Source organism: Eurosta solidaginis, chromosome 4, assembly GCF_040869045.1.
Source record: "Eurosta solidaginis isolate ZX-2024a chromosome 4, ASM4086904v1, whole genome shotgun sequence".
In the NCBI taxonomy this organism is placed as follows: Eukaryota; Metazoa; Arthropoda; class Insecta; order Diptera; family Tephritidae; genus Eurosta; species Eurosta solidaginis.
The window spans coordinates 251,433,401-251,458,326 of NC_090322.1; the positions used below are offsets into that span (position 1 = coordinate 251,433,401).

A 24,926-nucleotide genomic window follows, 5' to 3' on the forward strand; every position below is an offset into this window, starting at 1 on the left:
TGAGTTATTTGTTCGACAGTTCAACGATTCGAACACTAGTTGCAGGATTATCGAGATTTCTTAAAATTCACTACAATATAAATGAATCTATATCTATCTCTGGTATGCGAATAAAGTAATAATACCCTGTGGAGCAACACCGCTGGCTGTAAAATAAGATTGCGAAATATGAACTTAGTCGTTTTCAAAAAGTAAATTATGCATTTTTGCACATCTTTCGGCGTTATAAAAAGAGCTTTAATAATTGTTATGAATTATAAGCCGTACTTCTCAGTTATTGTAGATTAATTAAATTAATATAATGTGAAAATACTAACCGATCATTTATATGCACTTCTACAGACTGAATATACACATGTTCACATGTTTATACATGCATACATATATACATACATCCGCTGCATAACACCACTCAATTTGAATTGATTTAATTTTAATTATGTTTTTATTGCACGCCTGATTTAATATCATCCGGCGATTTTTCTGTTAATTTCAATTGAATCAGACGTGAAATGAAATTAAAAATTTTTTTAAAATAACAAAGAGTATAAAGGATTAATTCTGCAGCTTAATTGCCCGAGTACGGGCGAATGTGCGTAAATATGTCTGATTGTAAACCCTTACAACAATTAAATCACTTTCTCATCGAATAAATCCGATTATTTTTATTCAACTGTCTGTCTGTTGCATATAAACGCCAAAACATAAATTAAAATTTCCGTTTTGATAATGGAACGAAATTAATACGATTAAGTACGAAAAAATTATGAAAATAATTCCCGTGTAATTTTAACTTTTAATTAAAGAGCGACTGCCTTGCTTTGATATCCGACACCCTGGGTTTCATAGCCATCAATTGTTGGCTTGGCGATGTATGTGATCTTTTAGTATTAGCTAGTATGTACCAAAGACTAAACCTAAACGTTCAATTTCCCGTATCTCGGGACTTATGTACTTAAGGTGTACACTGTAGTGTGGGGTTACATATGTCTTGAAAAGGTTGGCAACTGTTTATAGTTAATTCAAAATATAACGAGTAAGACCCGATGTATTTAAATGCCGCTTGCCTGTCGTTAGGAGTAAAGATTTTTTTAGTACCTTTTCCTACCTGAACAGCGTATTACAAATTTCTCATCGATAGCAAATATTACAGACAAGTTATAAGGGTTTTCGATGTTTATCGATGAGCTATTATTTTCCAAAAAACTATAGATTTGTTATCTATTAGCATTGGTTCGGTATGGGGTACAATTTTCATCGCTTTTAAAAATTAAAAACAAAAAAAAAATAAATGTAAGGCGCGATAACCTCCGAAGAGATCTAAGGCCGAGCTTCTCTTCCAATTTGCGTCGTGCTCCTCTTGATTTTCCATACAAATTGGCCGGACGGGACCTACATGTTTTCACTGAGAGCTTTTCATGGCAGAAATACACCCGGAGCGCTTGCCAAACACTGCCGAGGGGCGACCCCGCTTAGAAAAATTTTCTTCTAATTTAAAAACCTTATTTCTAAAATTTTTGATGTTGCTCTGTCCGGGGTGCGAACCCAGGGCATAAGGTGTGGTAGGCGGAGCACGCTACCATCACACCACGGTGTCCGTATCGATAAAAAACGTAATTAATTAGCTGTAAGATTTTGTCAAGGAGGTATCGATTTTTATCGATGAAATATTGAAAACATTTTGTGGAAAATCGTCAGTTTGCTACAGAAGAGTTACCGATTTGTGATCGGAGTGTTTCTGCTTTGTTATCGACGAGTCATCGGATTGTTTCCGACGGATTAATGGCCGTATTTTCATTTTAGTTTCGAAAAAGTTATTGATTGGTTAACCTTTTGTTTATTATCAGCTTGCTGTCGGGGACGAATAAATGAATTGTCGGTTTTTCATCGTGGTATTATGAATTTGTTTTCGATAGCATATATAATGGATAAGTTTTCTGTTTTTTGTTGACGGGTTATGGATTTTTATTGATGGGTTACCGAAAAGTTGTTATTGAAAATGTTTCTATTTGCTATCGAAAAGTTATCGATGTGTTATCGGAGTGTTACCGATTTGTTATCTATTAATTATGGAATTTTTTTGATGATTAATGGTAATTTTATCTGTATATTTTTAAAAACTATGTTGGTTTGTTATGCATTTGATATAGGATTCTTATGGCGATAATATCGGCGAGTTATCGATTTGTCATCGAAGCGCTATACATTTATTACAAACAAAAAACGTAAACTATAAGTTATTAGTCTTTAACAGACGAGCTTCGTATTTTTGCGATAAGCTGTCGATCATTTGGTATTGAAAATTTGTCTATTTGTTTTCGAAGGCTAAGGACTTCTTATCTGAGCGTAAAGGGTTTGTTATCAATCAGTTATCGGACCGCCGTGATGTGATGGTATCGTGCTCCGCCATCCACACCGAAGATCCTGGGTTCACGCCCCAGGAAAAGCAACATTAAAATTTTAGAAACAAGGTTTTTCAATAAGAAGAAAATTTGTCTAAGCGGGGTCGCCCCTCGGCAGTGTTTGGCAAGCACTCCGAGTGTATAGCTTTCATGAAAAGCTCTCAGAGAAAACTAACTTAAAGATGCCGTTCAGAGTCGGCATAAAATAAGTAGGTCTTGTACCGCCAACTTGTAAGTAAAAGTAAAAGGAGCACGAGCAAATGGAAGAGAAGCTCGGCCTAAAATCTCTTCGGGGGCTATCGCGCCATACATTTTTTTACAGGACTGGTTTCGGTGGGTTCTGGTCGTGACTCCTTTGTCGGCGAGGTATTGACATGTTATCGGTGTGTTATTGAAGTGTCATAAATTTCTTATCGATAACAAACGTAAATGATGAATTATCTATTTTTATCGATGGTTTATCAGGTAACCTATTCAAAATTTGTTCTTTGAAAATATATCGATTTTTTATCGAAAGTTATTGATTTGTTATCAACAAGTTATCGGCGTGTACTTCGGTATATTTATAATCAATTTCCCTTTCCAACTTAAACCAATTTACAACAAAAAAATTACGATTACTACCAAGCAAACACGAGAAGCTAAATATAAAATTTACCAAAATTACATTAACGTGCGCTTAGTAGGCGTGGTAATCCATTTGAAATGCCACTCAAATGGCATAACAAGATAGCATAGATTGTTGTAATCGCGTGATAACAACATACTAACATGTTTGCGTAACGTCACATGCATTTCACACACATACTGACACAGTCATCGTTCAACTAGGCTATGTACAACATGTTTCCGGCTGAAGCTGTTGTTGTTGTTAGAAGTCGAGCAATAACACATCATTTGCAAATGCAAAAACAAAATGCTATGTAGATTCGCAAAAACAGGATAATTGCAAAAAATAGGGGCAAGAAAATGAACAGGGAAAGGTGTTGATATGCCCTTTTGTGTTTATGTATGATATACATATATACGGATGTCAAAACTTGAAAGTTTAATTTGCATTGCAATTAATCATTTCGGGTGCGGTAATTGGTCAAAATTTGAACGTCAATTGTAAGATTATGTTTTTGCGACAATGAGATATGATTTTTGGAAATGATTCTCCAAAAAAAGGGAGACAGAACAAATTTTAAACACTACCTTTATATAAATGTACCACAATGCAGCAGAAAATGTGTACTTAAACAAAACTTTAAAGGTGTATCGCTATTAGAATGTTAAAATTTTACAATAACAATTTATCAGTATCCACTTTGCATGTCTTTGAGGAAACAGTTCCCGCTGTGTTTTCATTTATTTATATATATAACAAATATTTTTGTATCTGCTTCTGGAGCCCAATGAAGAAACATTTTTGTAAAAGGTATTGCACTCTCTTAGGTATGGGAACCACATTTAAAATTCCAAGTGTTTAGCTTACTCGAATGCTACTTAAAAGGCAAAGTTTTTTTTAAGAAATTTCATATGCATTTTCTAATTAATTTAACCCGTGCGCCAACAACGGAACCATTTTATCGAAATTTGCTGCATTATATCAGCGCTCCTAACATTGTGTTTCGAGTTACGAGTTTGTAGTGCAATTTCTACAAATTGATAGCACGACCCCCACAAACCCCTACGTACGATATTTGTAAATGCAACAAAAAAAATCCGATAGATGGGGTTTCGATATGTTTATAAGATTCATAAGAGTTTTGAAAATTTGGAACCGATTCCAAGTAGCACCACGCCACAGGAGACGCTTAAATGTATTTGAGATCAAAAGAGACAACTTCAGTCAACAATGCCTCGAAATTTTTATTTTTTTTTTTTTGTTGCCTTGTATCGATGCTACGCCCCATGTAAGAGGTTTCAAGAATTTAGTTCAGTAGGAAGTCTACCGATTTGTTATTGGAGCTTTACTAGTTTTTACTTTTGAGCTTCACCAATTCTTCATCGAAAAGTTTACGATTAGCAGTCAAAAAACAAATCGATTTTATCTGAGTGTTATCGATTTGCTATCAAAAATTTATAGATTTACTATCAAAAAATTGTCGACTTGCTATCAAATAACTGACGTAACCTGGCGTAAACTTATAGATTTCTCATCGAAATGTTATCGATTTTCTATCAAAAAGTTATCGATTTGATATCGAAAATTTGTCGACATGTTATCAAAAAGTTATTGATTGAAAGTTTTCAATTTGTCATCGAAAATTTATCGATTTATCAACAAAAATTTTTCGGTTGCAATATATATATATTTTTCACTGAAATTTGCATATAAGCTAAGTTGAAGTGGCTGCCCGAGGGTACACTTTAACCGGTGATATTAGGACCGTTGTGATAGCACGAACAGACACCTTTACCTTTCCTCATTGAACCATTTTGATGACATGATAACCGCCGTTTACTCTTGTTCAACCTCTTTACAACTCCTTCCTTATCCTTTCTGCATGCCTACCTCTAAGGCAATGCCCAGTTCGTGTGGAAATCGTATTAAGTTGTAAACTGAACGGGATCTCTAGGATCAAACTCTGGCCAGGTTTCCTTCAATACCCGAAACCCCAGTATTTGTTGCCACTTTCGTCGGCTTGATGGTCAATATGCTCTTTTAGCATTAGCTTGCTTGTGGAAAAGGACGTTCTTGGTCAGGAAGAGTCAGCCCGGTCGTACCCTGCCTAGTAGTTCGTCTATAATGCAATTTCCCTCGATGTTCTTGTGTCGCGGAACATATGTGAGGTGAAAAAGGTTCTATTGGGTCATCTCATGCTGAGTTCGGTGACATTTTACTGTTAGTTCAGAATTGAGCGAGTAGAAGCCAAGAGATTTAATGGCAGCCTGGTTGTCGTTGAAAATAAAAATTTCTTTGCCCATCTTGTGTGTCTTTATCCTAACTGCAGCTACCAAATAATATTAAAAAGTTACGCATACGCACTGGTATCCATCTTTGCAGGTGGTACGGAGATGTGTTGACGTGTAATGGTTGGTTTTTAATAAATATTTGTACTTAAAACACCAAAAATACTGCTAATTTAAGATAGTCATAGCAAAAAAAAAAAAGTTTACTTAAGAATGTGAAATAATTTCAACATTTTCCTTGTAGATCTGAGTCTTTGTTTCTACTACGAAACATTTCAATTTCTTAAACGAAATTATTCAACAGCGAAATTTAAAAAATTTATTTTAGTAAGTGTGCCATTTTTCTTAAGTCTCTCCTTCTTCTTTATATTTCTTACAGATTCAAATAGAAGTGGTAATAACAAACGCAATAAGATTTATTTGATAAAGGCAACAAAAAGCAGAAGATAAACACAAAACTGCCAACGAAAATGAATTAAAGAACTCCATGCAACTTCAACTAGCGAAACGAAAAAAAATAAAATAAAAGATAAAACGTAGAACAGAAACAATTAAAAATTTAAGTAAAATAGAGAAGAAAAGATAATAAAATAAGCAGCAAATTTTTTAAAAGAAAAAAAAAAAAAAAGTTATATAGGTGTGTACGTGCGTATGTGTGTAACTCAGCTGCCACTTAAACCTCCGGAGAATCACAAAGAGAAAAAAATAATAATAATAAGGCAAATATAAACAACACTGCAATGAAAATAACTTAAGAAAGCTGAAAGAAAAATGCTAAAAAAAACTAAAAATAAAAATTTAAAAATAAAAGATTTATAGAAGCAAAATTAACGACACAAATTTGGTTGAAATTAAAAAAAAATTCCCCGAAGTAGAAGCAGCAGAGAAGCAGTAAGAGGAGCACTTGATATTAAAAAACACAAACAGCAGTCCTATAATTTTTTTTGCGAGCAAACATTGTTTCAAAAGCCAAAAAATTTCCTACACAAATGCATAAATCCGCGCATGCAGCAACAACAACAGCACAAATAGCAGTAATTGCAACAACATACATTAATATTGCAGCAACTGTGAAAATTACAACAACAAAAATTTCAACTTTAAATAAGAAACACTTCTTCACAATAGCTGCACAAGGCAAACTAGTGGCAATACAACAACACAAACATAAACAAAAAGAACAACAGCAACAACAACACAAGTGGCATAAGCTTGCAACATTGCTACGTAAAAGCGGCAATCAAAGTCGCGGTCGTAGCAAACGTAACAAAAAGAGCAGCAAAAGCTGCGACAACAACAAGCTTAACTTTAAACATCACCACAACAACCCCACAGGAGAAATTCGCTGTGGGAGATAACAATTCGGTGGCATTGAGCGGTATGAAGTAGGAAATACTGAAGCACAACTTAAAATCGCTAACAACATTACGTCACAGAATATAACAGAGATAGCAACAACAACAACAACAGCAAAAATAACACATATAACAATACTAAAGCCACAATAACAGCAAAGCCAATTAAGTCTAACAACAACAGAAAAACATAGGCAAGCGTAGAGCAAAAGGACCAAAGCCTGACGGTCAAATAAAGTACCATATACAAGAACAACAGCAACAGCAATAACGAAGACTAAAAACCACATACACACTATAACAAACACAAGCACAAACAACTTCCGTATTGCGAATGACATTAGCAAGCACATCTTATTTCCTAATACAACAACAACAACATACGCACACCACCAATTATTCAAAAAAATTCTAGTGCTTGCATCAACCAAAAGATTCTGTGGCTTAACAAGGCATAAAGACGCATTGGCATCAACATTGATTTGTAACTGCAGAGCAAGTGAAGTACTAAGAGCCATAATTGCAGTAGTGGGCATTGGTAAGTGTGCAGCAATAAAGCAGCAGCAAGCAGCAGCAGCACCCAAGCAACCACAAAGCGCAGAGGGAAATGAGATGAAGTGGTTTCAAGTGGCGTTGGATATGTTCCTTGTGCTTTCATTTATAACAAGTAAGTGCCTGTAGCTATAGTTAGTCGGCTTAGTAAGAAGCGTGTGTGTGTGCGCACGTTTGTCTGAATGTGTGAAATCTAGTGCAACTTAAACATTTGTTTCAATTGCGATGGCAGCAGTCTTGCCTAAGTCTTTGAATTGCCATAACAAGTTGTTCCTAATTTGTAGAAAAATGTTGGAGACTTACACTTACCTAAAAGTATGCAAGTGTCTACTTTGTGGAAAATTGTGTTAAGCAAAGTATTTTTGTTAGCTTTCGACTGTAATTTGCACATACACTTATATCACGATTGACTTTACTTCATGTATACCTTGACAAATTTAATGCCCTAGGAGTGCAAGAAATTATGTTTTGCGTTTACAATTTTTTTGGAAAAAGGCGCCTAAACGTATGCTCTAGTTTTGAGATTTAAAATTTGTCGTACATTATTCACACAGTATCTGAAAATTTTAAAGTTTTAACAAAAGACGTTGTTTTTTTTTACTGGATTGGACCTGCAATTCCATCTATTACTGCTCTTAGTACTTCCATAGGTTTCAATTCGTTCGTCCAGCTCAGGGAGAACTATTCAAATTTTGCATTAAAGTTTTACATCATAAGTAATATAAGGAAAATTATTAAACTTATTAAGCCATAATTGCTAAAAAGGCTTTTTAATCTTGAAAAATTGGTATAGTCCAAAGAAAATGTCGCTTAAGCCCTAATTGCGTTAGCCATAACTTTTTACGGATTATTCTAGAACTTTGAAGGGTGATATAAATCTAACACCTGTCAATAAACACAACTTAAAATTTTTCGGTTAAGCCTAAATCTAAGCCCAATGACGAAGATGCTCCGTACAATAAAGTATTGTATTGATTTGGGATAGGCAGGTGGAGAAAGACTTGACTTTCTTTGATGCTCCCAATGGGTGTCAGTTATCTCTAAACAGGGATAGTTAGCGTGACTTTTTACTAAACGGCAAACATCGATTACGCGATTAACCGCCAAAAAAATGATTAAGCCAATTTTGAGGTGACGGCATGGTATAATAATTATATACATACATGCCTAAAAATATAACCCGAAATTTCAAAATCTCCACTTCTATCCACCTCCGGCTCGCTCTCTCTTCCAAAGAATACGCGTGAATGTTGAGAACGACCTAGTTTTAACCTGACACAGATGCGGCGACCTCTCCTGGGAAGACACTGCTATGGTTGGGTTACAAAAATTTCCAGCTGACTCTGAGCTCTTTACTGAATGTTGAGAGCGACCTAGTTTTAACCTGACACAGTTGCGGCGACCTCTCCTTGAAAGACACTGCAATGGTTGGGTTGCAAAAATATCCAGCTGACTCTGCGCTCTTGCCATCTTTCTGGTATGTATCTGCAGACAAATAATGTATATATGGCTTCCCCATTCTTCGAGGATAATAGCTCGTAAAAAAAAGCCGCTTTTTTAATATGTATGAAAAAATGCTGAGGAATTCGGAAGTTGTCTGTTGCCAAGCACATATTTAATGCCTTGAGGTCCATTTACAACTTAGATGGCAGGTGACAGCCATGTTGATACTCAGCAATGCATTTAATACTCCAGTTGGTATTGTACGAAAAACTACGCTGTACTGAACCTCGCATCGAACGGTTATGGATTCATTATTTTTGACGATGGATGGAGTGTATATTACATTCCATCTGAACAACACTTCTGAATGAAAGAATCAGCCAGATCGCCATATCACACAGACGCCGCAGCATCTTAATATAAAGACCTTAAAACGTTCTCCAGTAGACCCACAGCGGCATTATAGGATTATTTAACTTCTCCGTGAGAAGCATAATTAAACCGCTACTTCACAAGATTTGGACAAACTAACCACTACTACAAGGTATCCCCCCAAGAGCTTAAAGGGTATACTTCGAAACTCTCCATTGGCCGGTACTGCCAGATTATCAGCTAAAGCTATTACTTGGATGCCCTACATTTGAGGTCCTTTAGAAGGACTGCCTCGAACTATTTTATAATTAAGATTAGCTGGTTCCCGGGTCATACTGATACCCCGGGCAACAGTCAAGCGAATCTCTTAGCCCGAATCGGTACAACTGGACCAGATGAAGACGGCTGTAGGAATTTCGGATTCCGCTGGCCACATGTGGTTTGCTCCTGCATAGATGAGCAAACGTTGGGCGGACACCACCTCTTGCAGGGTAACAAGTCCATTCTGGCCGGAATGGGATGACAGGAGATCTGCCGAAATAATTGGGTTAACTAAGGCTCACCTATTAATGGTTATTGAGGTTTCGACAGGGCACTGTCCCATAGGTATACTTGCGGTACGTCTCAATATACTGGAAACCCCATCCTGCTTTAGCTGTCTGGAGGATGATGAGGTGATCACTTTATGCTTGTTGCCCACCTTTTGCCAGAGCTAGGCGAAAGTACTGAGGTCGCGACTCACTTGGATCTCCAGAGGATTTATCCAAGGTTGAGATCGGTATCATTCGAAACTTTATCGTTACCACCCAACGATTCTCTAAGTAGCAATACCTACGTCACCTTCATGTTGTCCAAGTGAGCTTCCTCTATCAGGGCAGCTACCACCTAACCTAAACTAACCTAACCTGTACAGCTGAAAATTTATTTTAAATAACACGTTCGACAGGGTGATGATTAGCAAAGCCCCTTTAAGCCAGTTCGTGTGGCTGAAGTTTGAGAAAATCATTAATTTTTAAGGATTATTCACTGCTTATTTTCCAGCGCCCATATATTTATATCTCTCAAGTACCACAAGGAACTAAAATTCTCGTGGGAAATATTTCTTACCCCCTGGGACTCACTGCCATCTTGTACGTTTTCGTAAAAACTTATCCATTTGTCCCTGGCCGCTGTCGTTACGAGTATATGTGATTACAAATATATTGCAGAGCGTGTAGAATTTTCAATATAAGGGTGATTTACGTAAATTTTTTATTTACAACTTTGGTTTAAAGTCAAGCCTAGTAGGCGTTATGCCATCTGCATATACACCCTGTTTTCACAATACCCAATACCTTCGAACTACAAACACAATAAAAGCGATTATAATAGATCACAACGAAAAATGTCACTGAATTCAGCACCAGCATTTTAAATATTTACCAACTATTTTGAGGTCAAAAACATAGGCAGTCATAGCTTAATTTATGCACTTTGCTGTTCTGACCACCTCGCTTTTTTTAATGGTAGACGTAGGCCTTCTTACTTTAGTACTTATTATTTATGACCAACTTAAATTGATGTACCATTTCATATTCATGAAAGGTAACAAAAATTTAAGATAGAAGCGGGCATTGTTGTATATATAATTTGAATAAGCGCTTTAATACTAAACTCCCCAATCAGTAGCTCATTAACCTTTTTACCTTATTTACTCAATTAAATCATTACAGAAAAGGAAATATGTAAATTAACTAATTAAATTTTTGATAACGATAAGCATAGTATGTTACGAGAGAGTGCATTAGATAAGTTAAAAAAATGTCTAAAATTTTATAAATGATAACAATAAAAAACAAGTAAGGACGGGACTGTCTTCGGCTGTGCCGAAGACTTCATACCTTTCGTGAATGGGGCTGAACAATAATCTTATCCCGTTCGTAATCTTCAAATAATCGGATGTATAAGATAAGAAATATATATTAAACAGATGTACATACCTAAACGATTTTTAAGATAAATATAAAATAAAAATGGCAAAAAACCCCTTATATGAACGATCTGTTGTATGGAATATATATTATATATAGCTCCGATCAAAGTGATTTTTCAGGAAAACCTCTATGATATATTAGAATAAATATCACCAAGTTTGACGTTTTTATATTGGAAATTAAGGGAGAAATGGCCAAAAATCTTTCCATCTGAACGATCGGTTGTATGGGATATATACTATATATAGCTCCGATCAAAGTGATTTTTCAGAAAATCTTCTATGATATATTAATATATATATCACCGAGTTTCACGTTTATACTTTCGAAATTAAGGGAGAAATTACCAAAAATCTTTCTATCTGAACGATCGGTTGTATGGGATATAACTATATATAGATCCGATCAAAGTGATTTTTTCAGGATATCTTCTATGATATATAAGAATATATATCACCAAGTTCCACGTTTCTACTTTCTAAATTGCGACAGGAATGACCAAAATCGTCTTATCTGAACGATCGGTTGTATGGGAGATATATGTTATAGTGGTCGGATCCTACTAGATTCGACAAATATCTAATATAATACAAAAATAAATCCTTGTGCCAAATTTCATTGAGATATCTCAAAAATTTGAGGGACTAGTTTGCGTTCAAACAGACATACGGACAGACAGACGGACGGACGGACAGACGGACATGGCTATATCAACTCAGTTCGTCGCCCTGATCAATTCGGTATACTTAATGGTGAGTCTATCTTCTATACTTCTCAACGTTACAAACATCGGACCAAAGTTAATGTACCATTCCATGTTCATGAAAGGTATAAAAAAAATTTTAAAGGACATATAGCAAAGCGAAACTGCCCAAAATATTGTAGCTGAAAGATTCAAATCGATATTAGAGAAAAATTACAAAGTTTACAAACATCTATGGTTACTAGGACATGTTTCTAAATTTCACTTCTTAATAAGTTAGCTTCTCGGGAGCTGAGTATTGAACTCGAGATCGCCAAAATTCATACTTTATACTAGTGTAGTGGCGTATGCTTTGATCCGCTCAGCCATATGAATGCCCCGCTGCTTGCTTTGCAATTGGTCTCTAGTCTCCTAGTAATCATCGCCGTTTGGAAACATAGTAATTTTTCTCTAATATCACTAACAAAACGATTGTGTAAAGCAATTTGAGCATATTAAATACAAATAATAATATTGATATAATAGCGAACAGCGGAAGTACTGCTAATAAAAGCAATGCTTACTTACTTACTTAATTGGCGCTTAACCGTCTAAGCGGCTATAGCCGTCCAACAAGGCGCGCCAGTCGCTCCTTCGCTCCGCCAACCGGCGCCAATTGGTCACACCAAGGGAGTTTAAATCGTTTTCCACCTGGTCTTTCCAACGGAGTGGGGGCCTCTGCTTCCATAGGCGCAATGCTATACACCCAATATTACTAAGCCCTTAGGGCGCGCCTATAATTATTGCACACAATTACTATTAAAAAGCATATAGAATTATTATGTACCTAAATGTAGTAGTAGTAGTATATGTAGTATATTTTCATTTTCATTTTTCTTATACCTATCTATTTACATATGTAGCAAAGTTACAATAGCAAAAAAATAAAAAAGTTTAACATTATGAAGTATAAATTAACGAATGCATAATATGTGTATGAGACCGTGTAGATATAAGAAAAAGGTAACACATTTTTTATGTTAAGCTTAACATAGTGGCAAATGTCATATCTATCAAAAATATTGAAACATTAGTTCAGTGGGGTGACTGCTAAATATAGAAATTAAGTTACAATTTTTTTAAAACCTAAATATGATTTTTAGCCTTATTACAAGATGCTACTATTGGAAAAGCTAAAAGTAAGTAAAAGAAAAAATTATGGTGTAGGTATATAAAATAAAGTAAAGAAAGTTACTACTATTATTTGCTTTTAGTCTCTGTTATTAAGCTAATTATTGAATAGGTCGTAGCAAAACTTCGATTTCATTATGTGAGAAACTCAGAAGAAAGGATTTCACACATTTTGTAAATTGTAGAACATTCCTCTTGGCCCGAATTTCGGAGGGTAGTATGTTGAAGAGTTTCCTGGATACAATTGTATAAAACTTTGTTGAGCGTGTGGTTCTGGAAGGAGGAACAATAACTGTAGGATGAAAGTTTATCCTAAGGTTATAAGTTTCCGACCTCATACTCTGCAGATAACCACACCTAATGAAAAAGATTTTTAAAACTTTAAAATAATAAAGGTCCCTTATTGGAAGAATCCTTAGATCTCTAAAAAGCTCTCTTGAGGGATGCAGTCGATTTACCCTAGATATTTTACGAATAACGAATTTTTGTAAAACTAGGATAGACTGAATTTTATTAAAGGATGCTCCCCCCCAACAGCTGATACCATATAACAATTTAGAATGAACAAGCGCATAATAAACTGTTTTAAGGGTGTAGTTAGAGCAGCAACCTCTGAGATGATAGAAACAACGTAAAGAATATTGGAGATAATGCTTTAGGCGGGATATGTGGATGCCCCAGTTCATATTTTGATCTACAGTTACACCTAGATACCGAAAGTCTTCAACAACGTCAATTATAAAGCACTCGTTATTACAAATAGCGAGCGGATTAAAAATACCATACTGAGCCATTTGGCATGAATTATCGTGGAGAGCGAGACGCTCACAACTGGAGGAGTGGAAAGCAATGTCTACGTCTGGTCTTATTTTTGCATTCAAGCTAAAAAACATTAGCTTGGTCTTATTGCTAACAACGAGCTTGTGTTTAGCGAACCACGTTCTTAAAACATGTACATCATGATTTATGCAACTTATCAAGTCGAACGTATTTGATGAGCCGTAAGCTATCGCTAGATCATCTGCAAATGCAGTGACCTTCCCTAAGAATGGCATGTCGAAAATTGAATTTACGTAGACCAGAAATAAAATAGGACCGAGGACGGAACCTTGTGGAACGCCAACTTTAATTGGATTAGAGCTACTGAGGGTTCCGCAGACTTTAACGCGTTGTACTCTTCCAGTAAGATACGATCTGAACCACTCATGTATAAATCCTCGAAAGCCAGTATGATATAATTTATCAAGTAGAATTACATGATCCACAGTATCAAAAGCTTTTGTGATGTCAACGAAAAGACTCGCGCAATGTTTTTTACTGTCCAATTCTTGGTGAATAAATATACAAAAATCTAATAGAGCATCCTCGGTTGACCGGTTGGCTCTAAATCCAAACTGCCTTGGGCTGAAAAAGCTCTTGCTTTCAAGAAAAAGTAAAATACGGCTTTTAAGGGCTTTCTCGAAAACCTTAGAAATGGAAGGTACTAATGAAATTGGCCTATAATTGTTTTTATCTTCCCTGTTACCCTTTTGGAACAGAGGAATAATAATCGCACATTTCAAGTCTTCTGGAAAAGTTCCTGAGTATACACTAGCATTAAAGAGATGTTTCAGAATGTCTAGTAGGTTAAGGGCTATATTTTTAAGCAATTGGTTGGAAATAGCATCATGACCACAAGAACCGGAGTTGTTAAGTTGTTTTATTATTGTTAGGATCTCAGAGCCATAGAAAGGTTCAAACAAAAAACTATTGCCTGAACTAGTTCCTTCCCTACCTGACATCACACAATTGCAGGAAGAGGCATTAGATTGACCGACTGAAGCAAAAAAATCATTAAATATATTAGATACAGCAGAGGAGTCGTCAATGATGTTGCCATGATCACTTAGAGCAATAGACTTTTCATCACCGATGCCGTTTGGGTTGATAATACTATTAACAATTTCCCATTCCTTCTTTGCGTTGCCGCTACATTCTAGTAACCTATTACGAAAATAAGTATCTCTCTGCCACTTAATATTCTTTTGTAATTGTTTACACAACTTTTTATACCTGGAATGGAGCTCTTGATTATTTGGGTGTTTCCTACACTTTGCACCCAGTCTATTCTTAAGCTTTGTCTTCTTGATAAGGTCAAAACTTATCCAAGGTTTAAGTTTAATTTTATTTTTTCGTGGAGCGCGGGTAAAGCTAGCAAACTGGATATAATTTTGTAGCAAATTTAAAAATGTAGAGTACGCCTTGGATATGTCATTCTCTGAATAAACATCAACCCAATCCTCTTGACGTAATTTTTCATTTAGTAGTGAATAGTTAATTTTTGTTATTTTTGGTTTCTCCTTTTTTTTTCTTGAAAGGGAAATCCTATCTTGACACCCGTCATGGAGTGATCTGTAATATCCAGATCCAGATTAATACCAGTGAAGGTGCACACTGTTGGAACGGCAAAAAATATGATCCAAGCAGGTGCCAGAAGAAATCCTTGTTGGTTCGTTTAAATAGGAAATAAATCCGTTACTCGCCATTAATGCTAGATAGTTCTCAGAACTTGCATTAAATTGTAAAATATCTAAATTCAAATCACCTAGTACAACTGCAAAACTCGATTTTTCATTAATTAAAAGGTTTGAGAATTCCTCCAGAAAGGATTGACTAGATTCAGAGTGAAACCTGTAAACGCAAATCAGGGCTAAAACCTTATTCCCATATTTTAATGAAACTTTCAAGATATCTGCGCTCGTTAAACTATATTTAAAAAATTTGCAATCCATTGAATTGCGTACAAAAACTCCTACTCCACCTGCAGAATATTCATCATTATAGTTAGCAAAAAAATCGTAATTAGGAATATTGTAAAAATTCGTCTCATGAGAATATATCCATATTTCGGATACAAATATTACATCTGGGTAGACTGGAAATGTTTCTAAGTTACACAGTAATGAGTCGAAGTTCTGCCGTAGACTACGAATATTTTGATGAATAATATAAAGAGCATTTCTGTCAGAAATAACCTGGTCTACAGAATTTAAAGGGCTGTTAATGATGAGGTTGTTGGTGTTGATATCATTAATTTCCATTGGTTTAAAGATAAAAATTTAATAATAATAATAATATTTAGAAATAAAACTAGTCTGGAATCCCAGGCAAGTCATCAAAAGAACGCACAAAAACAACCTTATCATTATCAGCTTTCCTTAGCATTATACTTGAATTGCTAAACCATGCATATTTATAACCCTTTTCCTTTTTAATTTTGCTAACAGCAGCATACAAAGCTCTATTGTAATTAGTTAAGCTATTATTTATGTAAATTTTTTGTTTATTGTTGGTCCCTGAAAACAATCCGGTAGTTAGTTTATTCTTGGCATTAGATTTTGCACTCATTACTTTGCGCTTTACTTCCATTGAAGAGAACCGAACACATAGCACTTCACGTGGTGAAGACGAAGAGCTATTGACCGTTTTTATGTATCGCCTCTCGATTTGGCCAGGCGACACAGAAACACCTACCGCTCTCACAACTATTTGTTCAAGACATTCGTCGATTAGTTAAGTTAGGCAAACCAACAATTTCAATGTCCCTCTCCATGTGTTTCTACTCACTCCAATTCAGCTTATGCTCCAGCTTAGCGACTCTCTTTTGTAACGCATCATTCTCCCCTTTTAGACTATTTATTGTTGCCAAAAAGTCAGTGTTAATTCCTTTGAGGCTAATGATCTCTTTGTACAAGAGTTCAAGAGTTATTACATTATCACTCTCCACGCTATTTACTGCATTTTCGTTTTCCGAGTTTTTGCTGCTAGACATGTTATCAGCATTGCTCTGCACGGTATTATGTTGTTGTTGCAGATCATTTGGAAAACCGGTTGTGCTTGGTGTCTTTGGCTTACTATTTTTCTGCAGGTTGATATTTGTGGGTTTAAATTGTTGTTGTAAAAGCTGAGTTGGCGGTAAAGCATCTCGGTGTAGAGAGCTTCGGCGGGCAGATGAGCACGAATCGCACCGATACTTAGCATTCGAGTCTTTCATATATTCTATCTCCGCTGTAGTTATTTTGACACATAAATGGTGAATACCGGAATACTAACAAAAAGGCTACACTTGGAGACCAATGGGAAAGCGAGCAGCGGGGCATTCATATGGCTGAATGGTTACTTTACACTAGTATAAAGCATTAGTGTTGGAGAGTTCGAGTTCAATACTCAGCTCCCGAGAAGGTAGCTGAAGAAGAAGTGAAATTCGGAAACATGTCCTAATAACCATCGCCGTTTGTAAACTTTGTAATTTTTCTCTAATATCAATGAAAAAATTTAAACCTAAATGTGGTCACTGAGTTACTTGTTAGGCAGCGCTCTTCGCAGCACCTTTTAATTTAATTGAGCACTAAAGATACTTGGTCTGCTATAAACTACGAAAGCTTATTTAGGAAGCTGCTTTTGATATACTTCTACTGAAAAATACAATTTATGAAGCGTTTTTCAAAAAAATGGTTGAGTGACATCGGCATGGCTATCCTGGCTGGAGACGTACTTAGAAATAAAAAAAAAAAAAAACAATTATTAAAGTAACAGCATTTGCATAAGTTTTGTTGTTTTATTAATTTAAATTGAATAACTTTATAAATTCATATAGTCAAAAGTCCGTGAGCCACCGGACGTTAGTTATTTTCTGACAAATAAAATGTGTCGGAAAGAGTAGCGTGCACAATAAAGGCATGCACACCCATTAGTTTGGGACCTGGGCAGAGACTCGCCTATCCAGGCTGCGTGACTCAGAGTAATAGGCTGAAAGTCATGCAAAATAAACATAATTAAAAGGCGCAATGCATCGGGACCTAATAATAATAATAATAATAATTTTCAGGTATCATCGTCAATACCATGATACAAAAAATGGAGGTAGTTCCATTTAGTGTGATGTTAGCCACTGGACTTTTGCGGGGACAATGACAATGCCACCAAAAACAAGCTACCAGATTGAAAAATGTTACGAATTTTTCTAATTTCGATAGATTTCATATTAAGCGATACAACTAAATTTCTTTCATAGTTATTTTAAAGAAAAAAGTGAGCCGCAATCGTTGCAAATATTTTAATACGAAATATCAGTCTAAAAAAAAGGAGGGTAAAAAAAAAGTTTTTCGAGCTCCCGAAAATTGCTTTGGTAGAGAAACATGGATCGAAGTATAAGAAGCAAGGAAATATAGCCTTTTTAAATGTCCCTACGATTGCTCAGAACATATTGACAAAACATACACGTTTGTCAATTGATTGCCCAAAGGGGGGCCTGCAAAACCGACACCGCAATTTCTAAAAAGTTTAGCATACTTAAACACAACTTTTATGAAATTGAATGGTGATTAATTGGCTACAAGTCCACATTTTTTATTTATTGTATAATTCAAGCTTAGCTCTGGAGGAGGGAGAACATTGCCCTGTAGCTCTGCAGGTTAGCCACTAGTTTTGAGAGTTTTTTGCCCTTTGTACCAGAGGTCACCTTGGAACAAGCCCCTTCTTTGCACATTCTGTGCCCTTTTAGCATTGACACTTTTTCTCAATATGCCTTCAGAAATATCCACTGTAGAGGAATGATAATAGGGCCACGCTAGAACAAAGAGACTTTTCGTGTATTTTTTTCAGTCTCGGGTCAAGCTACCAAAAAGATATGAGTCACTAACTAATGTATGTGTCATTATCAATCGATATTTATGCACAGAAATCGTGCTGAAGCATATTATTATTGTCTCAGGTGCTCACTGCGTTTTCATGCTGAAGGAAATTTCCTTCCCGAAAAACCATAATTTCACCTTTTCTAGCAAAATAACGAACATTATGAAACTTCAAAAATCCCCAAATACGTCAAAAAAATTTGGGTGGAACTACCTTCTTTTTTATACCATGGTCAATACCAATGAAAATAAGGCTTCTTTCCATACCTCAAGCACGCTTTTTACGATGGTCATCAGATCAACATTTGCGTTCCTGCAGCTCCCTTCCCCAGTCATTTGTGGAAGACATTTCATGCCATATTTCTACTTGCCCTCATTTGAATGTGAATCAAGCAGCATCTGTGCAAAGTCGGCATATTTTATTTACTTTTTAATGCATTAGTTAATGGTCTAAGTAATGAATAAATAAATATTTGAGAGAATCACGCTATTTCCGTTGTTTTATTATTTAAAAAAAATTCTGTCACAAAATTAGCGCGGTTAAGTGAAAGTGCAACGGCGTAATTCAATTCATTTGTTATTATTTATTTAAAAGTAAACTCAATTGCCTTCACTAAACAAAATCTTACACAAATAATTTCTGCTGACTGGGGCATTTAGAACACATATCTACAATACAAATACAATACAATATCACTACATATACACGCAATTATGTATATGTGTACGAAGAATTGAAAAACCCTCTCGCAAGGACGCCTAAACAGCTTCATTAACACATAATGGGCCAGTCTCAAGGGGAATTCCACCCATTATTTGTCACAACTTTGCCGCTAATCTAAATCGGGTGACGCCGGCAATAAAATCTTTCAATGACATCGTTTTAGGTCACTCACGCATATTTTTGTATGTTCCTAATTTGGCGGCCACCGTGGTGTGATGGTATGGATGCCCTGGGTTCAACTCCCGGGCAGAGCAACATCAAAATTTTAGAAATAAGATTTTTCAATTAGAAGAAAATTTTTCTAAGCGGGGTCGCCCCTCAGCAGTGTTTGGCAAGCACTCCGGGTGTATTTCTGCCATGAAAAGCTCTCAGTGAAAACTCATCTGCTTTGCAGATGCCGTTCGGAGTCGGCATAAAACATGTAGGTCCCGTCCGGCCAATTTGTAGGGAAAATCAAGAGGAGCACGACGCAAATTGGAAGAGAAGCTCGGCCTTAGATCTCTTCGGAGGTTATCGCGCCTTACATTTATTTTTTTTAATTTCTTGGCTTTTTTCGCTTTCGCTTTTTTTTTTTGTAATTTACTGCGTACAGTTGCGGCCAAGATCTTAGTAGCCCTGAGCAGCGCACCCTCATAAACAAATTGCTTGCTGATTGCAAAACTTATGTGGAATTGCAAACTAACATTAGCTGTTTACCAACAACCAAGTGGCAAAAAGCGTGGAGAAAGCCAGGAATGTTGGTAAAACAAGATAAAACCATCGTCATATGCCACAAACATTTTCCATTTGCGGCTGCTATTGCAATCAAAGATATCTTAAAAATGTTTTCAAGCATTGGGACTGTTCGTCGAGCACAACCCATTTGCTTATAGTCCAAGAAAAGTACCGTTGTTGACTGAAACGTATGTTTGTACAAGAGACTTCGATTTGCAAAAAAATTTATTTGACCTTCGGCCAAATGGCGTAACATTTTATGGTCGAACGAGTCGAAGATTGCCATGTGTGGTGAAAAGGCATCACGCCAATATGTAAGACGGCTACCTAATACCGAATACCATCCGAAGTGTACAAGCAAAGCAGTAAAGCATGTAGGTTTCAGTATAATTGTCTGGGCATGCTTTTCTTGGTTACGCGTGGAACTCATTTAATGGGTTAGGGAAATTATGATTAGCGCTTCATGTATTATGCTGTCATATGCCAGGAGTGAAATGCCACTTGTTTGAACGTACCAGGAAAACAGCGTTCCGAAATATACGAGCTAAAGTACTAAAAAGATGGTTTGAGGTAAGCCACACCAACAACATGGAATTACCGCTACATGCACTAGACGTAGACTCTATTGAAAATTTGCGGGCTTATGTCAAGGTGGCAGGAGCCCAACGCAATCCAATATTGCATACGCAACTATGGGAAGCTGTAAAAAGTGCATTGTAGTCCATTTCGATTGAAAGATGCCAAAAACTTGATGACTCACTGCCACGTCGCTGTGCTGCAATTCTAAGGAATAAGGGTTATGCAGCTAAATATTAATTTAAAAAAAATGTTACTTACTATTTATCTTACTTTAATTACCTACAGTTTTCCCAAATTTTTGTTTATCTTAGGTAGGTAGGTGCAATGGCTGCGATCCTGGTCGCCCCAGTAGCTATTGAAAGCCGTTATGATGCCATATAACTCGTCTAAAAACCTAACGGAATTTTACGGTCAATGTATTACAACCAGCCAGAGTTGTTGATAAAATTAAGAATATTCGGGATTGCTATCACAGATAACCCTCTGAGGTCTTCTAGAAACAGGGTTCCAAGGAACTTCAGCCGGGCTCTAGCTAGAGCCGGGCATTTACACATAAAATGTTCTACTGTCTCCTTGGCATTTGGATCTTTGCAGCTTCTGCAGTAGTCGTTATACGGAATGCCCATCTTTTCCGCATGCGTGCAGACTGCTATCAGTTAGCGTGTGTTAGCCCTGGATTTGTTCAGAAGACTTCTCGTCCTCTTTCCATAATAGTTTGGCCAAATGGATTTTGATATTGCACAGGTGGTGATGTTATTTAATTTTGTTTGTGGTTTCTTCAAGTAGGAGCTTTGGATATTCCCCTTGGCTACTGCTAAGGGTATGCCTACTTCGACACTGGTTATTTCTTCGTTCATCTCCGATGAGCCCCTGAGTGCTAGGTCGTCGGCCTTCTCGTTACCCTCTATCCCCCTATGACCCGGGACCCAGATAATGCGTAGTTCTAGATTGGTGGATAACTGGGATATGCGTCGCTTACAAGCCCACACTAATTTTGAGTTAATGTGTGGCGAGGAAAGCGCTTTTATCGCTGCTTGGCTATCCGACAGGATGCAAACTTTACCAGCTACATTCAAGCCCTCCAGTGATTTGCAGGCTTGCGGGTTTCCCTTCCACTCGTTTCTGCTTGGAATGGCGGTATTACACCCGTACTCAAACCTCAGTTTGCGAGGGTAGTAATCTGTCTCGGTACTACATGTACCATCCGGAAGTTTCTTTAGGATACTACTATGCCCTTGCTGAGTATCTTTGCAACACCCAGACTCCCTGAGTCCGAGTGCGGTTTGTGACGATGTACAAGATCGATCGGAAGCAGGTGCAAAATGGTGTCTAAAGCAACTGTGGCGCAAGTGCGTCCGGCCCCTATGGCACCAACACACGCAGTGCGCTGGACTTTTTGCAGGCTGGTGAGATTGTAGCTCTTACCTTTAGCTTCCCACCAGACTATGAAACCATAGGTAAGCACCGGTCGCACCACCGCCTCGTACATCCAAAGCACCATGTCTGGCTTGAGTCCCCATTTCTTACCAAACATTCATTTGCAGGTATAGAAGGCGACGCAGGCCTTCCTTACCCGCTCTTCGATGCATACTTTCCAATTCAACTTGCAGTCAATTGTTAGTCCCAGATACATGGTACTCGATAACAGGGTTAGTTGCTGGCCGTTTAAGAATGGTAGTCTGAAGGCAGGTGGCTTTTACTTCCTCGTGAAGAGAAGCGGGTTCGTCTTGTCGGGATTTAACCTAAGGCCACATTCCTGTACCCACCTTATTAAATTAAGATAAAGTTTGAATATGTTTAAGGATTTGATTTGTTAGATATTTGGGTTATAAGAGGAAAAATAATTTTTTTTTTTAAAAACCATTATAGATTCACTGCCACTACTAAGATTTTGACCGTAGTTGTATGTTTTTGTAAACGAATTTTCTTTAATTTGCCTTCTCTCCTAAGTACATTCAAGTAAGTAAGTATTCTTAAACGCCTAACACATTTAACTTACATACATTTTCTTTTATTTGACTCTTCTGCTTTTATTTCTTATCTCTTTTTTTTGGGGTTTTGTTTAGCTTTTTATTTTTATTTTTTGTCACATCTACGAACAAACGCACATTAAATTAATTCCAAAGCTTTGAAAGAGATAAAAGACAATTGAGCAGCAGACCAAATGCGGCGACGGATTAGCAGAAGTAATGTCATTGGTTTATTATGTAATTTTATTTCGTTATTTTTTATGCTCAGTCACACATACATTTACACATTTAAGTAAGGAATTTGCGTTCTTACAGTTATCAAGTCGGTATTTCACCTGTTTTGTCCTAAATTTATTTTATGTTTTATTCGCCTTCCGCTTCTGCTTTTGAGTGGCCTTTACGATACCAAGAAAACGTACAAAAGATGCTTCTGAACATTTCTCACCATTTAAGTTATTTTCACAATTTGCTCTTAACTTGCTATTACCTTACATTTGATTTAGTTAGTATGCTCCCTTTCCTTGGATTGCCAGCCATTGATTACATAGTATGTGGCAGAACAAATCTACCGTCCCTTTGATTGTTTTTGTATTTATTATTAATTATATATTTTTAATGACATTTCCAACATAACTTTGGTTGGGAGGGGTTGCCGGTGCCCCAGTTGAGTGGTTCCACAATAACTAACAATGTTTTTGTTGTTGTTGTTGTAGCGATAAGGTTGCTCTCCGAAGGCTTTGGGGATTGTTATCGATGTGATGGTCCTTTGTCGGATACAGATCCGGTACGCTCCGGTAACACAGCACCATGAATGTTCTAGCCCGACCATCTCGGGAACGGTTTATGTGGCCACATTAAACCTTCAGACTATCCCTCCCTCCCCACCCCCAAGTACCATTAGGAGTTTAGGGTCGCAAGAGCCTCGTCTTTTAGTGAAACAGGATTCGCGGCGGATAGGTGAGGTTGACAATTGGGTGTGGAGAAGCTATGTATTGCGCTGACAAACATAAGGTTTGCGCTACACAGCCCCTTGTTGAACATGGTCCCCCACTAGGGGGAATAATTAACAATAATAAATCGCTACGTAACAACGATATACTTCCGGACAAGGAAAACATTGACCTTGAAATTGTTCCGTTGCTATGTATACATGCATACTTAAGCGTGAATTCACCACATGACTCAACCTCAACAATTTCGAAACAACGAACAGAGCTGGTGTTTTTCAGAATACTTAACCTCATCGCACAGATTTCCCAACGGCAGTGCCCCTTAAATCACCATTAAGAGATGGGCTTTAGGGACCGTTAGTTATTCTGCTGAATTTTTAACATCAACAACCGAGCAGTAGAGTTTCAACACCTGGCAGATGGTCGCGTCAATATCCTTAATTGTCATCCACATCTAGCTCCCACGTACCAATTCAGGCTGAGGGATCTGCATAACTATTGCCAGGTATGTACGAAGCTTTGGCGTGTAAAGACGAAGTTTTGACGTGTTTTTGCTCGCTCCGTGTTCTTGATACTTTTGTTTTGTATTTTTTACATTTTTGCCTGTTTTTAAATATTAAAGAACAAATGGAATCTTTCTGCGGTAAATTCGAAAAGCTATTCTTAAAAAAATATAGCCTTATTGTACCATGCAATGGATTTTGTAGAAAAATCTTTCATCGTGCCTGCTGCGAATCCATATCGGAGTTTGATGTTGATCGGTTTATAAAATATAATTTCCATGTGTGGTGAGTGCTTGAATGCACATGATAAGCTGAACAAAGCTTACGATACCGTCCTAGTTTCCTTTAAATCTGGATTTCAATCTATTATTACTACATTTGAATTAAGATCTGAGGATTTGTGCACACAAATTGACGAAATTAAGGCAGAAATTAAAGCAAATAAACAAACAATAAACAATAACACCTACACCAATAACACCGACAATAATGCGAAGTGCATTGAAACAATAGTTGAGGGAATGAATACACTGAATGATGCTGTGAGTTCGCTCAATGCCGCACATGTATTGATACGATATAGCTAAAATTGCGCGCATATACCACAAGCTTTGTCGGTGACTGACCTTTTCACTCCAAAGCTCACTCAACCATGCACAAAGTGCCTATGTTTCGCTGCTCGCTCCCCTGCACTTGCAGTTAACAGTGGCCCCATGCCTTTAATTATACCTGTGAGCGCTTCTCCTAAATTTGATGCTATTGGCAATGCAACCATGACTGCTGCTAACACCGTCACTATTACCAGTGGCTCTTCAATACCTGTTGTAACTGTTGTTTCTGCTGCTAATGTTATTTCTAACGCTATTTTAAATGCTGATGTCGAAATTGTCGCTGTTAATGATATTAATGATGGTGCTGTTAACAAAACTGCTGTTGCCAGCTGTAC

The 24,926-nt window shown here is 36.9% G+C and overlaps 1 protein-coding gene across 4 annotated transcripts in view; it reads left to right on the forward strand.

Moving 5' to 3' along the window:
• nAChRalpha3 (nicotinic Acetylcholine Receptor alpha3) overlaps positions 1 to 24,926 on the forward strand; it is a 515,737-nt gene that overhangs the window by 193,984 nt on the left and 296,827 nt on the right. For all 4 annotated transcript variants that reach the window (XR_010953203.1, XM_067785642.1, XM_067785641.1 and 1 more), the window contains exon 3: positions 5,680 to 7,322. Coding sequence is in view for 3 of the 4 variants with exons in the window: in XM_067785642.1 (XP_067641743.1) it covers positions 7,268 to 7,322 (55 nt within the window). In the remaining variant the exon portion in view is untranslated. The remainder of the gene's footprint in view (positions 1 to 5,679; positions 7,323 to 24,926) is intronic.